This window comes from Grus americana, chromosome 5 (genome assembly GCF_028858705.1).
Source record: "Grus americana isolate bGruAme1 chromosome 5, bGruAme1.mat, whole genome shotgun sequence".
Classification (NCBI taxonomy): Eukaryota; Metazoa; Chordata; class Aves; order Gruiformes; family Gruidae; genus Grus; species Grus americana.
In genome coordinates, this window is record NC_072856.1 from 32,659,760 (window position 1) to 32,682,043 (window position 22,284).

The following is a 22,284-nucleotide window of genomic DNA, read 5'->3' on the forward strand; positions in this document are numbered from 1 at the left end:
TGGTGCCCTGAAGGGCAGTCAGAGCTGACAGCAGGGCCGGTGATCAGGGGAATAGATGTGTGCATCTCAAACCAGCCTGGGGCAGAGTTTGGGCGGTTTATTTTGGATGCAGAACTTGGTCTGGAGCCCCATGCTATTAAAGTCCCCTGTGCTGTCCCCGAGGGTATCCACACGGCTGGCGGTGGCAGCGGTTGCTGATAGATGTGCAGCAAAAGAGCATAGGAGGGGGGAGCAGGGTACGCTACCACATGGCTGCCTTGCATTACTGGCTGCACTGCCCCATACGTGTGCAGGTACAAAGCAGTTGCCACCAGTCAAGGGAACGTCTGCGTGCCCTGACTGGAGCTGTGGGGTAGGGGGGCATGACCTTGTCTTGGGCTGCACAGTTGGGTAAGGCCGTGTGTCTCCAGGAGGGTCTCTGTGAGGGCCAGAGCTCAGCAGGAAATTCATCCTATTGCTCTTGCTGTTTGCACCTGCAAGCACCTAACTGGGGGAAAACATCATTACTCAGGAAGGTACCTGGGGTGATTCAAACATGAGTTCCCGTCTTCAGGTTGCTTGGAGCCTCCACGATGCGTAACAGCCACTGAAACAGCCTTTTGACTGAAGCATTTTGCATCATCTGCAGACGCTGCTCCTCACTGTTCACCCTCAATTATATCAGTGCCATGCTGCTTTGAGCCATGGGGCACTCGGTTGTTAACCCTTGCCATGAGGAGAGCTGACCACTTACTCCTGCTCTTTGCTTTCCCCCCCCCCTTATATAAATGTTACATCTACAATACCAAACCTTAATCTGCAGCCCTTTTATTCTTTTTCACCAATTGCTTTCTGCAGCTGGAGTTTTTCAAAGACTTTCTGATCATCTAAACAAATCACATCAAGCAGTTTTATTTTAGCAGCTCTTTTTGTTGATGTGCTCCAATAATTCAAAGACATGAGAACAGATCTGCGATGGGTATCTTCCCAGCCCAGTCTGTGATGAAGACTGATACCGACTCAGTCATGGCATATCAGGTGCAAATAGCACTAGCAAAGATGGTGCTTGCTGCAAGCTGGTTATATCAAAGGGAATAAGTGAAAAGAAATCAGAGACTCACATTCTTTGCTTGGCAAAGATGATAAGAGCAAGTGTTGCTTATCTCTATTATCTGGTCATATCCCCGTTTTCCTGATTTTTTTTTCTTCTCCATTTCTAAGAAATTAATCTCTGAATCCTTTTTGGCTCACCTTTCCTCCGTATGTGCAGTCGCATAAAGCAAATCCCTGTATACTGAGCACTGCAGGGCTTTCAAACCTCCCAGCGCCCTGAGACACCTTTCTGTCATACTTTTTTCAGCACCTTTGTAAAGAGTTCCTGCAGTGAAACAAGTCTTTCTCTTTATGACAAGAAGCTGTCTGTTGGTTTGACTCTCGCTCTCATGGCAGCTCTGGTATCATGGCAGCTCACAACTCGGACCAAGGATTTTGCTGCTGTCAGCCCAGCAGGATTTTGGAGAAATCGAGGCTGGCTTTGCTTTCTTCACACGTCAGCTCTCACACTTTGTCTGTAGTCCTGGATTACAGGAGAAAAACTTGCTTTGCTTTCCCTGGAAGAAGTCGGTCTTCTGCTTAAATTGTGGCTAACCTTAGTGTCGATGGGGCCAGAATGGCAAGTGAGGCTAGTTTGGATGTTTTCACTTGATAGCACATAATGGTGAAAATAGCATTTAGAAGATTATGTTTCACGCGGGTAATTGGGAGTCGTGAGAATTCTGCTCGTGAGAATTCAGCTCGTGGCACAGCAGTGGAAGATTCAGCCTCAGGGGCGGTGCATGAAGGCTGAGTCTTGAGGGTTACGCTTTGTAAAAGGGACCGCCATCCTTCATGCAAACTTTTGCTTCAGAAAGCATGTCTCCCACAAGATATGACTTCACTGGAAACGGGAGCGCGGATGTCTGGCGAGCACTATTAAACAGCTTGCTGGCATGACCTGGCTTGGGAAGATTTTGTCTGAAGTCCTCTCAGCCCTCCCAGCACAGAGTCAACTGGTGTGGACAAATCTCATAACACATCTCCTTTCAATCAAGTGTCAGCACCCCTGATGGGAAAGTTTCATGCTACAGGAGGACGATGTGGCTGGGAGTCACAGGGTAAGGGTTAAACTGCAAAGAAAGAAGGATTCCTAGCTTGGATTGATGAAGCAAGTTATTTATTTCAAAATATTGATGAAATGATCTGACTTGGTACAAAGGTCCATGCCTGATTAAGATAAGCTGCATCGATACATGAGCACACATGCTGCAGTTTTCTGAAGTGTGGGCAGATGCTGAGAAACTCCTTGTTCCATCAGCTGCTGATGGGAATGGCAAAGAAATGTTAGATTGCTGTTACCTCCTTCCCCGAAGGTTTACTAATTTGCTTGTAGCTCTGATTAAGCCGAACACTGCTGATTCTCCTGATGGAGAGGAGTCTCTTCGAGCCTGCAAGAGCTTTGCTATTGACTTCAATAGTAACAGTATTCACGTTAATGCTGCAAAATCTCTGCCTTCTTTAGCTTATTAAAAAAAAAAGTGTTTATAGCTCTTCACAGTCCATTAGGGAAACAGTTTGCTCACCTCAGTGAGCAAATCTGGAGGCAGAGCCTGTGGTCTGGAAGGTGGGGGATCCTTACCTCTTTGGGGAACAAAGCCCCCGGTTTGCATGGTCACTGAGCTCCTTTGGGTGTGCACAGGGTGCAGGCAGTGTGTTCTCCTTGCCTTTGGCTGCCTGTCACCACCCCAGTGTGTGACTGAGGGTCTCCTCAAAATCCACAGCCTCCTCTCCCTCATTTCAGCTCTCTCTGTAGCCTTTAGCAAGGATCCTTTTATCTATGCAGCAGCTTCCTGGAGTCTTTAGGGACATTGATCAGGAAAGATTTATGTTAACGAAGAATGAGACCAGAATAAAGCATGCAGCATGGTCAAATCTCTCTGCAAGGTAAACAGCAGAAAAAGGTATTTCACTGTTTAGAAAAAGGCTGGGACACACATGTAGCACATTGGGTTGCGGTAAATTACTTGATTGCCCGATTGCTGGTCTGCTGCCATCCCAAGCCTGCTTCCTCTTGGTTTAACCTTCTTTGGCTTCAGCAGAGTTAAAGCAAGAGGGACTGTAACCCACACCAACATGCACATCACAGCAGGATTTCACCCCAAAGTACACTGAAGACATGCAGATGAAATAATTTATTAGTAATTAGCTTCTTTAGCAGCTAAATTCAAGTCTAAATTGTCCAGTTTCAGGGATGACAGGGGAAGCAGAGTTCATGCGCACAATTTTGTCTTTGCCTGGTAAAAAACAGGCCTGCAGGGCAGAGAAATCCCAGTGAAGGAGGAACTGGGATCCAGAGCCGAAGGCTTTGGATCTCCTGAGAGAGTCAGCGTCACCTACCCTGTCTGCGGGCACGGGCGTGTGTCTGCGGTCACGCCGTGCAAGGGTTAGGTAAGGGATACTTGGGACTGCTACTTTGGATTTGACTGTGGAGCTAATTTTAGCAGCTCCCTGTAAGGATACACACGTCAAGCCTCTGAGGCTACCTGAGATGCCAACAGCACCGAGGTGGCCTGGCTTGGCCCCGCCAGGAGTGTGATGTGCAGAGCAGGAGCGCAGGAGGAGGCGAGGTGCCCTGGGGAGGGAGGGAGGGATGCAGCCCAGGCTGGCGACAGCGAAGGGAGACTTGTGGGTGGGAACAGCACGGGGGACTGTCGGCAGGGCTGGTACAGGTACAGCATCCCCAGATGGACTGTCAGGAAACATTACAGGTCAGGGCTAAGGGCACATTAGCAGATGCATGTGCAGGAAGGAAGCTTTAGTCCGTGAAATCATTTTCTTGCTTGCATGCACAGCATTCAGTCAGAAATATAAAGATAAAATAATCCCTTGGCTTTCTGCATGCTGTATTCTTGATGTTTCATTCATAGCTTTATAGGCTTCTTCAAATATTCATGTTATCATATCATAAGTGAAAGGGAGAAAATATAGTTCTTTTGCAGGCTGAAAAGCAAATGGGGAAAAAAATAAACTCAAATCCCAGAGCACTAGAATAACAGTTTTAAAAAACATGAGGAACCAATGATTTTTTTTTTAATAACCACAGTAGCTTAGGGGCCCAGTAATATTTCATTATATTAAATTTGAACACCGAATCGACCCATTGTACTAATGCTTGTAATTGCAAAAGGCAAATTAAATTTCCCCACGTTGTCTGGAGAACCAGAAGACCATGGAACAGTAAGGAGGCCACAGGTTAGCATGGAGCTGCAGCAGGACGGAGCTACAAGGAGACTCACGATTGATGCCTCAAGGAGCAGTGACAGGCCTGCTGGAGACTTCCAGGCAGAGCTGTGTGGAGGACAGGAGGTGGCATGGGCAGAGCAGGTTGTGTGCTTCTCGTGGCTCTGTCGTACTGTACGTGCTGCAGAACGTATTCACAAATGGTTCCCCTGAAAGGTTTTTGACTCTCAAAAGGAATTGACCCTGAAACACGAGGGATGCTCAGCAAGGAGCCTCTTCATTGCCCCCTTTCACTGCGCCTCTACCTGCCCGCACGGACAGGGGAGATCTCCCCGAGTGCCTGGCGTATTTCCAGCTGGGGAGATGGGTAGGTGGGTGAAGACCTTGACTGGGCCGATGCGTCTCCGCAGGCTGTTGGGAAAGCTGTGCCCATGGGCGCTGCGCGACAAGCAGAGTCGTGACTGGGAGCCAGGGCTCAGGATTTCTTTCCCCCATTCTGCCACTGATGCTCTGTGCAACCTTTGACGAATTGCTTAGGAAATCACTTTCAAACCAGCATGGATGCAATTCGGTGCCTCCGTATAAAAGTGTCTGCTTTTCAGAGCCTGAACCGGCAAGCCTGGGTAAATTAGCACTCTTGGACTCCAGCCCACTTCTGAGTTTGCAAAATGTTCCCTTTAGCCTCTCTTTGCTTGCTTCACCATCTGTCAAATGGGGCTGTTAATACTGACTCAGTCTTTGCACAGAGTTTTAAGCTTCTGAGACTAAAAGTGCATGATAATAATTGTTAGTAATTACAATACCGTCATCGCATGCAACCAAGTCTTTGGGGACCAGTTTGCTGTTTGAAGGACAGGTAGAAGTCAAAGCTACAGCACAGAGCTGGTCCTTGGCCCCTCTCAAAGGGGTTCAGTGTTCTTTGCTGTACGGACTCTCCCGCAGTCACTTTGAAACTTGGATGCAGGTTGTTGATTTTCTAGGGGGTAACACCTAAGAGGGATCCAGCCAGATGTTTCTTGGTGACAGCTCTCGGGAGTGGGGAAATCAAGGCGGGGGGGAACCAGGGGGTCACTGCCCAAGGCAGCAAGAGGGCTGGGCTGTGCCTGTATGGAAAGTCAGGGTCAGGTCGTCCCTTGCAAGAACCTTCGCTCCCTTCTTCTCCCTTCCTCCCACCTCTAATCTCACAGGACCACGCGGCCACATTTCCCGGGAGGCGCTTGCGTCCCGCTGCGATGACATTGCAGTTATGCGCCCATGCAGCGTTGTCGGGCAGCCCTGTGATTGGGAGGAGAGAGGAGGACTCAGAGCAGTGATGCTTTACTTGTGCCTGTGTTCCTCTCGGCACCGTGACCCTCTGGGACCAGTACCTATGGGGTGCAGGATAGGCGTAGGCGAGCCAGGGCGTCCCGGGGGATGATGCACAGATGTGTTACCCCCCTGCCCCGTTTCACACAGAGGCCAGCACCCATTTTATCCACACCTCCCCTTGATGGTGCTCTTCTCAGTGAGCTGCCCATCACCCTGGCCACCCTCTTTTCTCAGACACCCACGGGTTTACCGGGGCGTCCCTGGTTGTCCCAAGTCCTACCCCAACCACACGCTCCCGGCTGAAGCAGGGGCACCTGCCGTGCCTTCAGGTCAGTTTGGGTCACGTCAGGCACTGATGGCAAGTGTAACTGACCCCCGCCCCTCCCATTTTTCCCTTCCCCTCCTTGCTACTCCCCACCTGCATCCCATCCCTCTGCCTTCGCTTGCAGGGGTGTGTGACTTTGGGGAGCCAGCACCCCGGTGCTCACCAGTGCTTGCCATCATCCTCTTCCATCTTGCTGCCGCGGGGTCTGATCCCCAGCCTGCACACGGCATGTGGCCCCAGCGAGCTCGCACACTGCCTTGCACCACATCCATTGCTCACTGACAGCCATCATCTGCAAAACAGCTTTTTTCCCCCTTGGATATTAACTTTTTCCCTCTTTTCTTCTCTCTCCCTGTTTTTCTCATGTTCTTCTCTCCCTGCAGCCCTGCTGCTCACCCAAGGTAAGTGCTTCTTCTCCTTTCCTATGCCTGCTCTGGCTCTGTTTACGTCCCCTTTGGTCAGCACCCCTGTGTTTCTGTTTGCTGTGTTGCAGACAGCTCCAGCTCATGGTGTTTGTGTCAGCAGGAACTAGTTAAAAGCAGTGCATTAAGAATATGACAGTGATTGACTGATTGATTGATTGACATCTAAGAGCATTTCCCATATTCCAGATTTTTCCCCATGGTTTTGGGAAATGACCCAGCCAGGGGTGCAAAACAGAACATGCAGCTCTGGCTGGTCCAGGACCATGACTCGACCCTCTCTTTGGGCAGCTCTGGGGCTTGGGTTGTCCTGATGCACCAGGGAGCACGGGGCTTTTCTGCAGGGGGGGTGGCACTCCTGGGACGTGGGGTGGGTGGTGTTGCCTGGGGTGGACAAGGGCGCAGGGGGTGCGCAGATGTCCCCTTCCCGTGCAGGATCAGGCCGTGCATCAACCCCTCAGTGCATGCACCCGGGTGCTCTCGACCTCCCATCCCGGGGGGTCCCGGGGGGTCCCAGGGCTGTGCCCAGCACCAGAGCAGCACTATCAGGGCATGATAAACATCAGCACCATTTCCCTCCTCACCCTTTGCTCTGGCTGTGCACTCTTCATCTCCTCTTCCCATGGCAGGCTTTTATGCGTATTAATGCTGAGTCCCCCTTCCTTGCCCAAAATCCCCGTTACGCCAGTCTCTCTTGATCCCACTGCGGAGTGATGTACGCCTCCTGTATTTTTCTTATTCCTTCAATTCTAGATATGATTACAGTTGAATTTGCACTAAAGAAACATTTGTCAAAAGATAAGGGCGGGCACGCAGGGTGCAGAGAGGAGCTTGAGTCTGACAGGTTTGCAAGCAGAGCTGAAAACCAAAGCGTTCATCACGCCTGAGCTGTGCTGCAAATCAAAGGAGCAGCATCTGCCGTGCAAACTTCAGTCTCTGCTCCTTTTCAGAGGATGCCAAATCTGCTGCACAGGGGATGGCCTGAGCCCATCGGATATTGGGCTAATAAGGAAATTGCTAGTGGCAGGCAGAAGTCCCCAGCTCCCCAAATATCAGCTTAGGGTGTTTACGGAAAACTCCTCGGAGCAGTTTGGACATTTTCCTTTGTTACTTCTTCAGGTCCAGGAGGACTGGAAATAAGTTAAGCACAGCCTCCTTCCCAGTAATTTCATTGCTTTAATTCAGTAGCTGCCTAATTTGATCAGAACCCCGGGAACCAAATAATTTCTATTAAAATAACATAACTTTCCTCCCTGTGTTGTGATCCAGCCTGATTGCTTTTGGCAGTCGTTATTGGAGAACTTGGTCACCAGCTACGGAAAGTTGTGTTCCAGTTCATAAAGAAAAGCCTCCTCTCTGTCTATGAGGGGAAAGGTGGGGGGGGCCTGGGGTGCCCCCCCTTGCCCCCAGGGTGCCCCCTCATGCACTTCAAGCCAGCGGCCGGCTGGCTGGTGAGCAAAGCCCCACTCGCCGCAGAGGCACGTGCTGGAGTGTCACTCAGCAGCAATCACGGCTAATCAGCGGGGAGAGAAGTGACGTCCTCGTTTAGTCCGTGTCATGTTAGATTTAGATTACACGGATGTGTAGGAATCTTTGTGAAAAAAAAAAAACAACCCTGCATTATTGAACGTTTCAGTGGAATCTGTTGGTCCCGCTCCTCATCCCCCCCTCCCAGAGCAGCTCGCACAGCTTTTCCCAGGCAGCAACCCTTTTCCCGGGGCTGCCTCCTGGCACACTGGGCACCCTGGCTCTCCTCTGCAGCCCTGGGGCGTTCGCCCTCCCGCAGCACCTCTTCGGTAGCCCCCGCAGGGCCAGCAGCAGCACGGCCCCCTCTCACTGCGGTGACCCCGTCTCTTTGCAGAAGCTCTGGGATGCCCCGATGGGTGCCCCAAGCGCAAACGCCTCTCCTGTCCCAGCAGCCCTTTCCTGGGGGGTAAATGCAGGATCCTGGCTCTGCCCCCCAACCCCCCCTTCCCCCCCCGCCTTGCAGAGCCCTCCCTGGGAAAACAGGGCTGTGAATTTTACACAAGGCAGAGTAACCGGGCTGGGGAGAGCCTTTGGCACAGGTTCAGCCCAGCATTTGTTTCCTCCAAATGGGCTCTCGGAGCCAGACTTGGAAGGCTGTGCAAAGCTTTTGAAAGCTTTGCTTGGCCGAGCGTCCAGCGCCAGCTGTTGGGGCTGCAGAGGACCCCAGCAGTGTGGGTGGCTGTGGAGTGACTTGAGAGTCAAACCTGGGGGTTTTTTAACTTCTCTGATGCCTAACCTTTTGTTTTGGCACTGGCAATGATTTCTCTATATACGCTTTATACAGGGAAATACTTGATACCAAAGTGCATAGTTACTTCAGTTGTCCTTGCCATTGCCAGCAGTGGCTCTGGTCTTTCCAGCCTTTGCAAAAGTCTCTGAGAGCCTGAGCAGAGCCTTTGCTTGCAAGTTTGTGGCCTCAGGAGGTCCAGATCTTTAAAGGGATGAGGAATTATCTAAATGGTACATACTTCTCTACTCTCATTCCCACATACTCACTGAGATCAAAGAAAATATTTCTAAATATGTTTCTTTATTTATGCATTAAAACTCCTGGGTCCATTTTGCAGTGGGAAAGACTGGGGAGCAGACACGCCAGTTAACTGGCCTGTTGGGGACGGTCACGTCAACAGCAATCTCAAGGCAGAGCCAGCAGTGGAATAATGCGCAGTTCCCAGCCCAGTGCCTTAGCCTTCCTCTCGTGAACGTGCAGCATTTCCCGGTTAGCATTAAGGACGCTGGGGCATGTATACGGGATGTATCACGCCTCAAAAATAGCTCTCAGGGCTAAGTAAGCAGATTCCTCCCTTTTTAGAAAGCAGCCCAGGCTGCCGGTGCTTGTGCGTGTGCATGTGTTTCAGTAAAGGGCATATCCATATGCTGACCTCAAAAGCCAGAGTGTCTTTTAGCCAGCAGTCTTCCCCAGTTGTGACTGACGGCTTGACAGCGCTCTGGAGAGAGGAACTCATTCATGCTCACTGTTTATTTTGTTTAGGCAGGATTATATTTTATTGAGCCGCAACAAAAAAAAAAAAATCCCATTTTAATTGTCATTTTAATTTCTTCCTAGCAGCACAGTCCCCAGAAGGGGTGACCTTCATGCAGATACATACCCGCTCTAGAAATGGATGGAGACGAGATAGCTTGAGGGGTGTGAAATGGCCTTCATAGCAATCTTTCATGAATACATTGCTGGTTTTAATCCAATTTATTCAGCAAGTGACAGGGAATACAAACTGGTCCGTGGCTGTGTGGTAGTCTTGCAGCATTGCCTAGGTGATGGCTAGCTATCTCTCTGATGGTGTTGTGGGGCCTTCCCGTTGCCCGTTTCAGCTCAGAAGGTGTAGCGACCAGATGACCCCAGGGAAATGGGCTTTATCTAACTTTGAATGTGTTTAGAGGGCCACAGGCAACGTCCAGTTCCCATTTGGTCCCCCCAGTCTGAAGGAGGTTGAGCTAGCAAGCCCTTGTGGAGTACCTGCCTTCCAGGAGCAACGCGTGATGTGGGAACACAGCTCGGTGCTCTCCTTTCCCCTGGAAAAAATAAGAGGAGGAAGGGATCTGCTTACAGTATTTTGAGTCCAAGAAAGTGCCTTATCATGTATAGGTCGGAAAGCGCTTTGCAAATAGCTGCAGATCAGGTCCCAGGATGGCTCTGGAGCCGTCAGTCATTCTCCTGTGGGTGAGAGAGCTGAGTGAGCATGGCAGGGACGTGCCCAGGAGGGCCGCAGAGCATGGCAGTGGCAGGACCATAGCTAGGAGCTGCTGGCCCCCCTCATCTGTCCTGCCTTTTAAGGGTCTTAACTGACCCTGAATAAGTGAGAACATGGAGTGGTTTAACCAGAAACCTCTTCTCCCTTCCTGCAAGCGTTGGGTCCAGTGCCTAGTGGGTGTCAGCCATGGCCATTGCTACAGCCTGGGCAAAAGCAGACTTCATTCTCATTCCTCCCACCCAGCCTTTGATCTTACCAGACCTGTTTGTCTCTCCTGCTTGTAGCATCTCCTCTTCAACCCGTGGGCTCCCTGGCACGGGGAGCAGAGTACCTTGGTGCAGCACCTGGCGCAGCAGCCCCAGCTTGCCTAGCCTCAGCAGCCTGTGCGTGCTCCTGTAGCCCAGATAGGAAGCTCACACTCAATGCTAGCACACACCTACATGCCAGAGCAGGCAGGGTTTAAGGGACCCTTCTCTCCCCACCTTTCCCTTCCCAGGGAGGAGGTGGAGGCAGCCCAGGAGGTCCTGGCAAGCTCCTGTTCTTGCTGGGCATAGCCAGACCTTATCAGGTTTAATTGGGGTTGACAGCAGGGAGTCCAGGGTGCAATCCGCATTGAAAAGTAGGTACTGATGCTGATACAAACAGAAATCAGGCTAGTTAATAATTAAGCTGCAGCTTGGCAGCATTCACCTTGACAGATTGTACCTTCCAAATTAAAAGTCTGTCTCTCCCCCCAGCCCCTTGTGTTTTATCTATCACAGCCCTTAATAGTCGTCTTTGCAGGCTAATGCGCTAGGGCGATGTGTGACACACCTCATGGATGCCCTGTCCCAGCTTCCTGGAGGAGCCCTCCAGGACCCCCATCCCTACACCCAGTCCCTCAGGAGAACCCAGCCTGTGGCTGCCATAGCCCGCGTGGGAGTGTGCCCCACGCTTGCTGCAGAGACAGTGGCCTCCTGTGGCTCTGAAGGCAGGCTGGTGCACCATGCTGCTGGCTGAAGTGCTTCTCCGAAAGGCAGGAGTTCGGAATGTTGGAAGAGTTCATTCCCTCTCGGCTGTTGGATCTGTACACACAGGGCTCAACTCAGTCCTCAGCATCCCCTGGGAACAGATAGACCCAGCAGGCCTGGAGCAGGTTCAGGCTGGGGTCTGATGTTTTGCAGAGGTTGGCAGTGATTCATGCTACAGAGTGCCCGTGTCCTAAATAGTAGGTGGGGAGAAGTGGCAGATTCATGTAGGTGCTTTGTATTGCTCTTCGGAGGTGCTTAACTCTCCCCTTAATTGTACGGTGAGTATAGACTGGGGCAAGAGACATGTCAACTGGGCTTTTAAGCTTGTCCTTACTACCACAAATGGCATTGCTCTAACTTCAGAGGACAATCAGGAGCCTGGTCTGTGACCTGGGGATTGTTTGCACAAGTGCATTGAGCAAGATCCAGCAGAATATTGACGTGTGACTCAAACTTTGTCTCCTACATTAGGATAGAGGCTCAGTGAAAATACAATGGCAGGTTCAGTGTTTTCAGATGCACCTTTGAAGTTTGTTAGGTTTTTGTACTTTGCTTTCCTGTTGCACATTCACAAATGTGACTGCTTCTTAATGAGACGTGAAGGAATTACCTCCTTTTTTCATTATCTGCAAGCTTTCTCTATTAATATTTCTGTGAGGTACCCTTTGGGGGATGCTGCCTGTGCCTGTTCTCCTGTGGTTTGCTTGCAGCTGACATTGCAAGACTTAGCCTGGGACTGGTGTTCAATCAGTAGCCCCCATAGGACATCCTTGATGTGCCTTCTTGGGCAACCGTGTTTCTTCTCTCTGCGCCCCAGTTCACTGTATTCACCGCAGAGGAGTTGCGCGGTGACAGCAGGGCCTCCATTATTCATGTCTTGGTGGATGTGCTGTCAGCAGGCTGCAGGTCTCCATCGCTGGCCAGCTTGTCCTTTCACTGCGAGTGGCCTAACTAGGGCTTGAAGGTGCCTCTGGTGGCACTTCTTCCACTGACAAGGTGCCCTCTGAAATAGCGCAAGTCGCACAGCCCTTCAGTGCTGCGGTAAGCACCAGCACCTTCACTTTGGTGGAGCGCCCGGTCCCACGCTCACTCTGCATCCAGCCCCCAGGTTTAGAGCAATCTGTCCACTCCCAGACATGGACATGTCACTGGATTTACTCTGAGCTGCCTAGCAAGTGATTGCCACGCTCATCAAATCAGTAGGTGGTCTGCAAATGGCTTGCAGAGACAACAAAACCAGCAGTCAGGGTCTTGCCTCTGGCCATGGACATGGGGGTTCCCGTGCAGCCTGCTCGACAGCCCCGGACCTGGCGCAGTCGCAGAGCCGGAGCAGGTCTCCCTCCTCAGAGGAGGGGAGCAGGTCTCACGCTGTCCTGCCTGGCGCAGGTGCATAAACCAGCATGAGCAAGGTGCCAGGTTCTGGGATAAAGCTGTGTTGGATCCTGCTCCCTAGGGGGAGGAGAAGCCGTTCAGCACTGCGTGTGCTTACGGACCTGCCTGCAGCTCAGCCTTGCCTAGAGAGCTAACACCTGCATGAGGCTCCGTGTTGTCTTACCGTGCCAAAGGCTTTTCTCACATCAGTTAAAGTGGGGACCGAAGCTTCATTGCATCGTTTCTCTTGCAGTTGCTAAGCTCAGGAAATTCAGCCCAATATTCCCCATTTTCAGGGCAGCTCTTCTGATTCCAGACATTTGCTTTCTGCACTGTGCAACTGCAGCCAGTGGGCGAGAGCCCAAGGGACCGTGCCGCCAGCTGCAACCGCAGCTTTTCTGATGTCGTTACTTCCCAGCGAAGGTTGTAGTGAGCCAGACTGTCCCCGAATCCGGGCTTTGCAACGCTGCCGGGATGGCTGCTGTGCTTTTGCTCAGCTCAGTACTGTTGGCGCACGTCAGCACGCACTCAGCTCATCTGCCAAGCTGGGCCCTGGAGAGCTGAGGGTGCCTCCTCCCCTCGGCTTCAGGTTATGGGGGTCTCAGACAGAAGTGAGCCACATACGTGGTATGGCAACTGATGTGTAAGCACCTGCATTTTCAATGATGGATACAGCTCGTCGTCTTCATACACTTCCAGGTAGAGGCAGAAACTGGACTTTCTCGATCTCTGTCTTGGAAAAAGAGATGCAGATTTCATCTAACTCCCCGCTGAAGTGAATATGAGTAGCCTGAATCTTGTGCTTGATGATCATCTGTTCATGTCTCCAAGCGTAGCATAAGACAGAACATTTTGTCCAAGTTCACCCCTATTTCTACGCTTCCTCCCCTCTGTGCTTGCTTGGCCTTTGCCTGCAGTTGCCACCTTCCCCCCCTCGGGTACCCTGCATTGCCCGGCTGCATTGCCCGCTGCCTTCTCCAGGTGCTGTGCTCCCCTGTCTCAGTAAACTTCTGGGGATTCCCAAATCCAGAGTACACTGTCTTTGCGCTAGGCGGTGATGGTTTTGATGTACGTCATTGATTTCAAATGATGGATGTAGCTGCTTCTGCTTCTATGATGGGTTATAATAATGTCACCTGCCACAGGAGTTATTATATATTTTATAAACTCTGCAGGACTTGCAAGGCTTACAGTCTTTGCAATCAATCTAGCTGGGTTGATGAAGAGAAGGCAGAGTTTATAACTCGATTTCGCTGGGACTTTGTAATTTTTGTGTGATTTTTGGTGCAGCTTGTGAGATCTGCTGGAGCCCACATGGGATTAATCATATCTGAGACATTACCCGGGCTGTTTGTAAACTCTGCAGAAAACCTTGGGGAACATCTGACCCACTCCTCAGCCAGAACAAGACGCTCTACGTTTGTGATGCCCCCCCCAGGTTTTGCAGAGGCTCCCGCTCCCAGGCTCAGCTGGGCCCCGTGCTGCAGCTTGTGCACCCTGACCGGTCAGGCACAGGAAAGCCAGGGGAAACCCGGCTTCTTTCTGGAGATGTCAAGGCTTTTCAGAGACCCCACCGGCACATGTCTGCACATGGGTGTGTGGATGGGAGAGGAGACCGGGGCCAGGGACAGTGCCAGGGCACCCTTCCTGCTGGTTGGGGTGCTCCTTCCCATCCGGGCAACCAGAACCTCCCCGGGCACCTCGCTGGGGCATCAGCAAAGTAACCCAAATACAGAGTCGTTTCAGCATGCTGCACCTCTGAGGCAGTCCCACGGGGCACCCTTCCTGCCCTACGGTGGCATCTGCTGACCTCGGGTCTTGGTTTAGTTTCCTCCAGCAGAAACTAAACATCCAGTAACAGGAAAGCAAAACCCCACTTGGCTCCTGACTTCTTCCTGCTCATTTTCCCACACGCTCGGCACATGTATGCGTGTGCGGTTGTGACTGTGTGTGTCTATCTGAGAGACTGATCAAGAGTGCCAACAGTGATTTTCTAATCAAAGGGGAATAAAAAGATCCTGCCTCTTGTTCATTCAAACCAGGACACGTGCCAAGCGTTAAAGCTGTCTTAAAGGACACTTGTGCCAAGTGGCAGAATGAATCGGTACCTTGGTCTCCCCAAAGATGCTGCTGCTGCGGGGATGATGGGAGGGTGTATGTTATCCAAAAGCACCAATGCAGGCTGAAGAAACAGTTGGGTTCTTTTTTTCAATAAATTAAAACCATGTGGTGTGTGTTCTTGGCTAATAACTGATACTCAGAAATCATGGTCCTTTGTTTCTGTGATCCAACACCCCACTACTGCCCCCCAAATCACAGTGTGAGCTAGGCAAGCTCTGAAGGGGCTGCAGAAACCCATGCTCAGGCCCTGCAGACAAGCCCCCACACTGTCCTGGTGCTCCAGGGATGCTGTCTACAGCTTGGTGTTGACCTTGCTTTCACAGAGGTGGCTGAGAGGAAGCTGACGGTTGAAGAGGAGGAAGCCAAGAGGATTGCAGAGATGGGCAAACCAATACTTGGCGAGCATCCCAAACTAGAAGTCATCATTGAGGAGTCCTATGAGTTCAAGGTCAGTAGTTGTTCCAGGTGTCCTCCAGGAGGGGAAAGCTGTGTGGTGCTGAAGAGCAGCCATGGAAAGCAGAAGTGAGGAGGCTGGGGATGGCCATATGTGCAGGGAAAGGGCTGCTGGAAGATGGAAGGGAGTATGCAATGCAATAAAGTATGGGAGAAGCCTACAAGTGCCAGGGGACGTAGCTGCTGGTAGGCAGAAGTAAGTGGAGGAAGACAAGGGAGCCCTGCTGGAAGCAGAAGAAGCCAATGTGCAGGAGAGGGCAGGAGCAAAGTTATCTTTGGTGAGGCAAGGGCGAGGGAAGAAGGAACCTTCTCTGGAGTAAAGGGTGGCAAAGAAGCAGGCTCTGGTGAGGTTTGGGTCAGCCGGTCCGGGGAGAAGGTGGGCCCAGCTCCAGTCATGGTCTCATCTAACTGGTAGGAGAGTGCTTGTGGCACCTCAACAGTTTGGGAAGGGTCTGTCAGACCACAGTGCACTGCCAGATCAGCCTTGCCTGCTAGCAGCCAGTTTAATTGCTGTGCATCTTTATTCCCACAACAGAGCACCGTGGACAAGCTGATTAAGAAGACAAACCTGGCTTTGGTTGTAGGGACACATTCCTGGAGGGACCAGTTCATGGAGGCCATTACCGTCAGCGCAGGTGAGGGAGACATCAGAAAACCCACAGCAGCATCCCCAGGGTTCATGCAGCCTGGGATGAGATCTGTCTGAGCTCAGGAGACAGCATCTGCCTGGTCAGTGATGCTCAGCTGTGTGTAGTGGTCATCAGCAAAGCCAGTCCAAAGAGCTCTTCTGCTCCAGATATAGTGGGCTTTTGCAGATGTATTAGCTGGGAGCCCAGGAGGTCCATCTTTTGGTGTGGAGCCATTCAGGATACCAGTTTTCAAAGACTTTCCTTCTGCCGGCAGTGCTGCTGATTCAGTGGTCTGATGAGCAGCGTACAGGCAGCAAAATCCCATCCTGGCCGGGCTGCTGACTCCTGGTGTGCCCAGCGCTGTCCTGTTCAGGTAGCTCCTGTGGCTGGGAGATGTCCTGTCTGCCACGGCCAGCAGAGTCTCTGCTCTGGGAGTAGGGAGGGTTACCACATACGGACAGGAGATGTTGGCCCAGGAGGCAGCAGCTGGTGGAGGGAAAGGCCCAGACTCTTGCCAGCTCTCACCCAGGGACCCTGAGAGAGCTCAGCGCTTCCAGAGCCAGGCAGCCGTGGAGCAGACATTTTAGGCATGTCCATGCCATTAATGACACCTTTCCTTGCTGGTTCGGCATCTTTCCCGAAGGGCTGTTTTCCACCCAGCCATAGCACAGGAAGCAGGCGGGCAGCAGCTGAGCAGGAGCTGTCGCCAAGCCACAAGGCCTTCTTCTGATGTGAACGAAGAGGTGCGGGGTGTTCAGCTCTCTTCTTTCTAGCAATTAAGAGAAACTGCTTCTGTGGAAACAGCGCTTCCGTCCTTGCAGCAAGCAGGCCTTCTTCCCTCTTCCTCCTTCTCTCTCCTTCCCGCTCCATCTGCTCTGTGCTCCCTGCCTGCTTTCTCTTTTACCAATTTATTTCCATCGTCCTGTGTCTGCACAAAGACCAGCAGTGCTTCCAGCCTGAGGGCTGACCTGTCCCACCAGGCTAAGGAGGGAGCCCCTCCAAGGGGCTGCAGCACTGCTGCTGATGCCCTCACACAGGGGAGGGCTTTCTTGCTGGTGTGCTGCTGGTGACCAGCCTGTGCTCTGGTGCAGGAGGACCAAGACATCACTCCCGTTTCCCAATTCCATCACTTCCTGCTATTTCACCCCCCAAAAAAAAATCACTTGCCTGGGTGACTTCATGGTGCCCCTCAGCAGTGATCTCCGCAGGCTGACTCCATACTGTGTGACTGCCTGTGCATGAGAACAGGGACGGGGATGGGGCTGCCCCTCTGTGGGGCCTGCAGGTTCTGGGGTGTCCTGGGAGGCACCCCTCTTGCCAAGCCTCGCCCATCACTGAAGGGACCTGGTGTGCCGTGAGCCCACTTCATGGCTGGCGCCATGCCACATTGTCCCAGGAGAGCAGGAGCCCTGGGGTGGGGGGGCCAAGCACAGGCTGCAGCCCAGACCCATAATCTTGACCTGCCCCACCACGAGTGCTGGACCTCTCCTTCCACGTTATTTGCAGCGGGTGATGAGGACGAGGATGAGTCCGGCGAGGAGCGCCTGCCATCCTGCTTCGACTACGTCATGCACTTCCTGACCGTCTTCTGGAAGGTGCTGTTTGCCTGCGTGCCCCCCACCGAGTACTGCAACGGCTGGGCCTGCTTCGTCGTCTCCATCCTCATCATCGGCATGCTCACGGCCGTCATCGGCGACCTTGCCTCGCACTTTGGCTGCACCATCGGCCTCAAGGACTCGGTGACCGCTGTCGTCTTTGTCGCCTTTGGCACTTCCGTACCAGGTGGGGTGGCCACGGGGGTGGGGGGACAGTGGGAGGGAGGTCCTCTGGCGGCTCTCCTGCCCCAGGGGAGCAGCTCCGTCATGGGGATGGGGTTCAGGCTGGGAAGGGGCTGCACAGTGTCCTGTCCCCAGGAAAAGTCTGCACCCCATTTGGTGGCAACACGGGGTCCCTGGACCTTGGAGGGGGGGGCGTGCATCAGGAGAGATCTGTGTCCCAGCCTGGCCAGTGCCACACCTGAGCCTCCCTTGTCCCCCAGACACAAAGGGTTGCCCATTTCTCCTGTTGGACCCTCCAGTCATTTCTCCTTCCCTCCTCCCCCAACCCCAGACACGTTTGCCAGCAAAGCCGCGGCCATCCAGGACGTGTACGCCGACGCCTCCATCAGCAACGTCACGGGCAGCAACGCCGTCAATGTCTTCTTGGGCATCGGGCTGGCGTGGTCAGTGGCGGCGATCTACTGGGCGTCACAGGGGCAGGAGTTCCAGGTGTCGGCAGGCACCCTGGCCTTCTCCGTCACCCTCTTCACCATCTTCGCCTTCATCTGCATCAGCGTCCTCCTCTATCGCCGGCGGCCCCACATCGGTGGGGAGCTGGGTGGTCCCCGAGGGTGCAAACTGGCCACGACGTTGCTCTTCGTCAGCCTCTGGCTGCTGTACATCCTCTTCGCCACCCTGGAGGCCTATTGCTACATCAAGGGGTTTTAGGCGGTGGAGGGTCGGTGCTGCCGGGGGGAGGGACCCCCTCCTCCATTACCTCACCGGACACCGGTCCTGGAAGCGCAGTTTCACCGGAGGGGACGGCTGTCCGTCAGGGGCCGCTGCTGCCCAGACAGTCGGACGGCTGGGTGCCAAGAAGGGCAAAACCATCACAGAGGGGGGAAAAAAAAAAAACCCAAACAAACCCCACCCAGAATGATACAAAAGAAAAATAAACAACAATGGCAAGTGTTGAAATAAAACACAATAAACCCAACCACTGACCCCATTCAATGAGATTAAGAAGTATCAGCCATCTCCAAAGGCCACCTTTCCCATAGAGGTTTGTCGCCTTTCCTCCCGAGCACCCTTCCACTGTAAGGAGACGTTTTCTTATTTTTACTGGTTAGGTATTGCAGAAGTCTGATCAGGAATTTGATTTTTTTTTTTCCTTCTTTTTGTTTGCTTGTTGCTTTTTGATTTGGGGGGGGGGGGCACGCTGCTTGCTTTTTGTTTTTTGTTGTTTTGGTTTTTTTTCTTTTTTACTACTAGAACAGAAAAATGTTAAAAATCTACTCTAAAGCTTCAAGCTGCCGTCAGTGCTGGAGTTGAACGTGTATTTTTTTGAAGCCACAAAAGACTGTCACACAGTCAAAGAACTTTTTCACTGTTACCGGTTTCCTCCCTCACCACCTTCCATTTCTTTCTTTTTTAAGAACATCACAAGACTGATATATTTTTAATACGAACACAGACACACACACATTCAGTGACAAAGGCTGGAGCATGTAGCATCTCAATCACCTGCCTGGGCTAAGAAAAAAAGGGGGGGGGGGGAAAAAAAAACACCACCCCACCCCAAACCAACCAACCCCCAACCCTCTAATATAATACGTATCATGTATATTTTGACTATGGCATTTCTCGTTGTATAATTAACTTCAAGCTTGTGGTATTGCAGGGAGAGAAAATTATGTTAATTTACAACCGATAAAGAAATAAATGGCTACCCAGGAACAGCCTGCCCTGGGGGGAGCGAGGGGGCCAGGGAAAGTGGTACCGGCTCCTTGGCGGGGGGTGGTGGTGGGTTTGCTGCCTGGTCCTCCCGCTCGGAGGTGGAAATGAATTCAGGAAACCCCGGCTAGCGTGCCCGTTTGTTCCCAACACCGTCCCACCCCGCGCCGTGGCGTGGCTGTCCTCTCACTCGTTTGCTACCCCAGTTTTCACAGCGCCCGCATCTCACTGGTGGTCTTTGGGCCATTGAAAGGTATGGGCTTAAAAACTGCCACCCACGTCAGGACTCCTGTGTCATCCTGAGTACCTTTTAGGAACACCAGACAGACAAAAAAGGCATCCTTTTCATTTGAAGTGCATTTCTTTTTAAGGAAAAACAAAAAACAAACCGCCACGAGAGTATGTCATGAGTTACATCAATGGCTGCAAATTGAAATGTTGGGTTGGTAATAAAAATAAATAAAAACTATACCTATATCTATATAAACAGTGCTATCTACAAACATATTTCTTAACTGAGAGCCCTGGAAGAGGATGTTAAAATCTTACTCTTTGTAAAGTGTTTTCAAGATGAAGATCATTTCTTCTCTCAAGGAACAGGCGCTGTAAGGGGAAGCAGTTTCTTCATAAAGGTCCCTGTAATAAGCCAAGCGTCAGGAGGCAGCGCCTGAGAGAGGGGCTGCCAAAAGGTGCGTCTGTGCCCGCTGCGGTGCTGTCTGTGCCCCGGGAGGCAGGAGGAGGGGTCCGCAGTGTAGGAGGAAAAGCCATGGCAACAAGGCTGTCCCGGACAGAAAAAAGAGATGTAATGCTGTAGCAGGTGGCTAGATGAGAGTGACAATGGTCCTTAACACACAGATGAAATTTATTTTCATACAGAATGTTTATCAGATATCTCTATATAAGTGTATACACATAAGGCAGAGAAGGATTCTTCTCAGAGCAGCAGCAGGAGCTTTGCCGGTGGAAACTCGCCGTGCATGAAAGCCATTGAATTTGAAGCCAACGAGCATCTGACCTGCCTCCTTACTCTCCCTTCGCCGTGCCTTTGGGGAAGGGCCTGAAAAAAAGACAGGCAAGAAACCCCCAGGTCGGGCTCCCGATGAGCTTGCTGGTCCTTCTGGCCTCCGGCCGTGCCAACAGCCACCGAGAGCAGCTGCTGCTGCCGCCAGCCACCGCCGCCGCCGCTGCCAGCTGGGGACCCCAGAGCACACGTGTGACACTGAAAGAAAAATTACAAAAGCTCCCCCAAATATTGTCTGTGGCAGTTTAAAGTGCAGCTTTCGGGGTGGGGGGGGAGAGGGTTGTTAGCATCGCTGTTTTTAATTTGGACATGTAAAGTCTGTTGAGCTCTTATTTTACCCGTGCCAGCTCACCCACCCCTGGGTAAAGCCCGGCCTGGGGAGCTGCCGTGCTGTTCTTCTGTTGCTTGTGCTGTATCTGCCATGTGCTTTTCATCCGCTTCCTTCTTCAGCTGACCTCGGGGAGGGGACACGGGGGGAGGACTGGCTGCCATGAGTACCACCTGCATGGGGACCCTGGTGCCCTCCGTGCACAAGGGCGATCTGCGCCAGGCCGACAACATCCGTGGAGTGTTTCTTTCTTTTATCTTTATTTTTTACTTCATTAAAAAAATATGCAAGCTAAAAAAAAAAAAAACCACAAACAAGTTTGGTGCCTTCGGGGATTTTTTTTTTTTTCTTCCTGAGACTTTTATGTTTTATTTTGGGTCTAGCTGTCTGCTTGCTCCTGTTTTCCTTTGGGCAGGTGCCTGGACTTGGTCACACTGGCTCTGGCTGGTTTGCTCCCCCCCACTCCACCCCAGCCCTCCAGTTTGGTGCTGCTGGGAGGACCCCATAGCGCTTGCCCCTGACTGGTTAGTGGAGAGGAGATTTTGCTGGTGTTTTTGTTGTCACTGCTCCTTCCCCTTTGTTTCTCCCATCACCTTCCCCAGCAGCCTGCAATCGCAGCTGCTGGCCCCTCTCGGCAGCCCTTGGGCTCCGGGCAGCTCATGCTTACCTTCCAGCCTCCCTCTCCCCTCCGTCCCCGCTCCTCGGCGAGGCCCCTTTGCTGCTGTGGTTGGGGATAAATAACATGCCCTGACATCAGGAGGGAAAAGAGGAGCTGATCAGAGGAGCTGCTTAGTCCCTGGGGACTGCCATGGCATGGGGGGCATAGTCCAAGGACTGCGGCATGGTGCCAAGTGCTACCTCTGGCTGCCTTCCCACTGCTGCTGCCATGGGGGCACCCCGCAGGTTTTGCCATCCAGGTGATGCTGAGCTGCATGGATGCCAGCCAAAAATCAGTCCTTGCGTAAAGAATTGGTTTGCAAAGAGATGTCACTCACCTGTCCCCCTCAAGCTGGCCAGGAATCGTGCCCTGGTTTGGGGTGGTATCATGCCATCTCCTCACCCAGCATCACCACTGACTGCCTTTTTCTACTTGTATTTGGGTGCCTAACCCCCAAAAAAATCCTCTTTACAGCGAGCCTTGTGCCAGAACTGGCCCCATGTGCCTTTCTGCAGCAAAGGGGCAGCTGGAGCAGCCCATAACCCTGGTGGGAACCAGGGTGGGAGGACCCCAGCCGGGCACCCATGCTGTAGGACAGGTGATCCTGGTGGAGCTGCCGCGGGGAGGCTGTGCTGTACTTCGCTCCCTCGGGGCAGCCAGAGCTCCGCAGAGCCACAAGAAGGCCACTGCCCCACTGGGTGCTGCTCTCTTCCATCTCCCCGCAGAGCTGTGGGGTCACTTCCCACCCCTTGCCGTGTCATCCAGCTCATGCCCTCCATGAGCCAGCAGCGCTTCTGACCCGGCGGGGGGGGAGCACACATGTTCCAGCTCTGGGAAAGGACCCCGTTGCCTTTGACTTCAGTGAAGGAGCTGGGGCTGGTGGCACGGCAATCCTTGGGGCTGGCTCAGTTATCAGACATCTGGGTCCCCACAGGTGCTGAGCTTAGGTCCAGGACAGAAGAGCACCATCCTGGAGCAAGCTGGGCTGAGTGACAGGAGCGCGCAGGCATCAGGGAATTGGGTGCAGTATGGTACAGTAAGAGTGAGATGATTTTAGAGCTGTTGAGCAAAGGTTTTAAGTTAGGAAGGAGGCACCTGCAGCTCTTGGATTGGGCTTTGTCACCTTTTTGTCAATTCCTGTGGTGTTGGTGTGATC

At 52.4% G+C, this 22,284-nt stretch overlaps 1 protein-coding gene across 7 annotated transcripts in view; it reads left to right on the forward strand.

The window, feature by feature from the left end:
* The window catches only part of SLC8A3 (solute carrier family 8 member A3), a 119,791-nt gene extending 99,089 nt beyond the window's left edge, over positions 1–20,702 (forward strand). For 6 of the 7 annotated variants that reach the window (XM_054828395.1, XM_054828392.1, XM_054828393.1 and 3 more), the window contains 5 exons: positions 6,271–6,288; positions 14,872–14,996; positions 15,537–15,636; positions 17,137–17,412; positions 17,740–20,702. In XM_054828395.1, coding sequence (XP_054684370.1) covers positions 6,271–6,288; positions 14,872–14,996; positions 15,537–15,636; positions 17,137–17,412; positions 17,740–18,116 — 896 coding nt within the window. In that variant the 3' untranslated portion in view covers positions 18,117–20,702. The remainder of the gene's footprint in view (positions 1–6,270; positions 6,289–14,871; positions 14,997–15,536; positions 15,637–17,136; positions 17,413–17,739) is intronic. The other variant, XM_054828396.1, reaches the window with a different exon arrangement.
* The last annotated feature ends 1,582 nt before the right edge of the window (positions 20,703–22,284 follow it).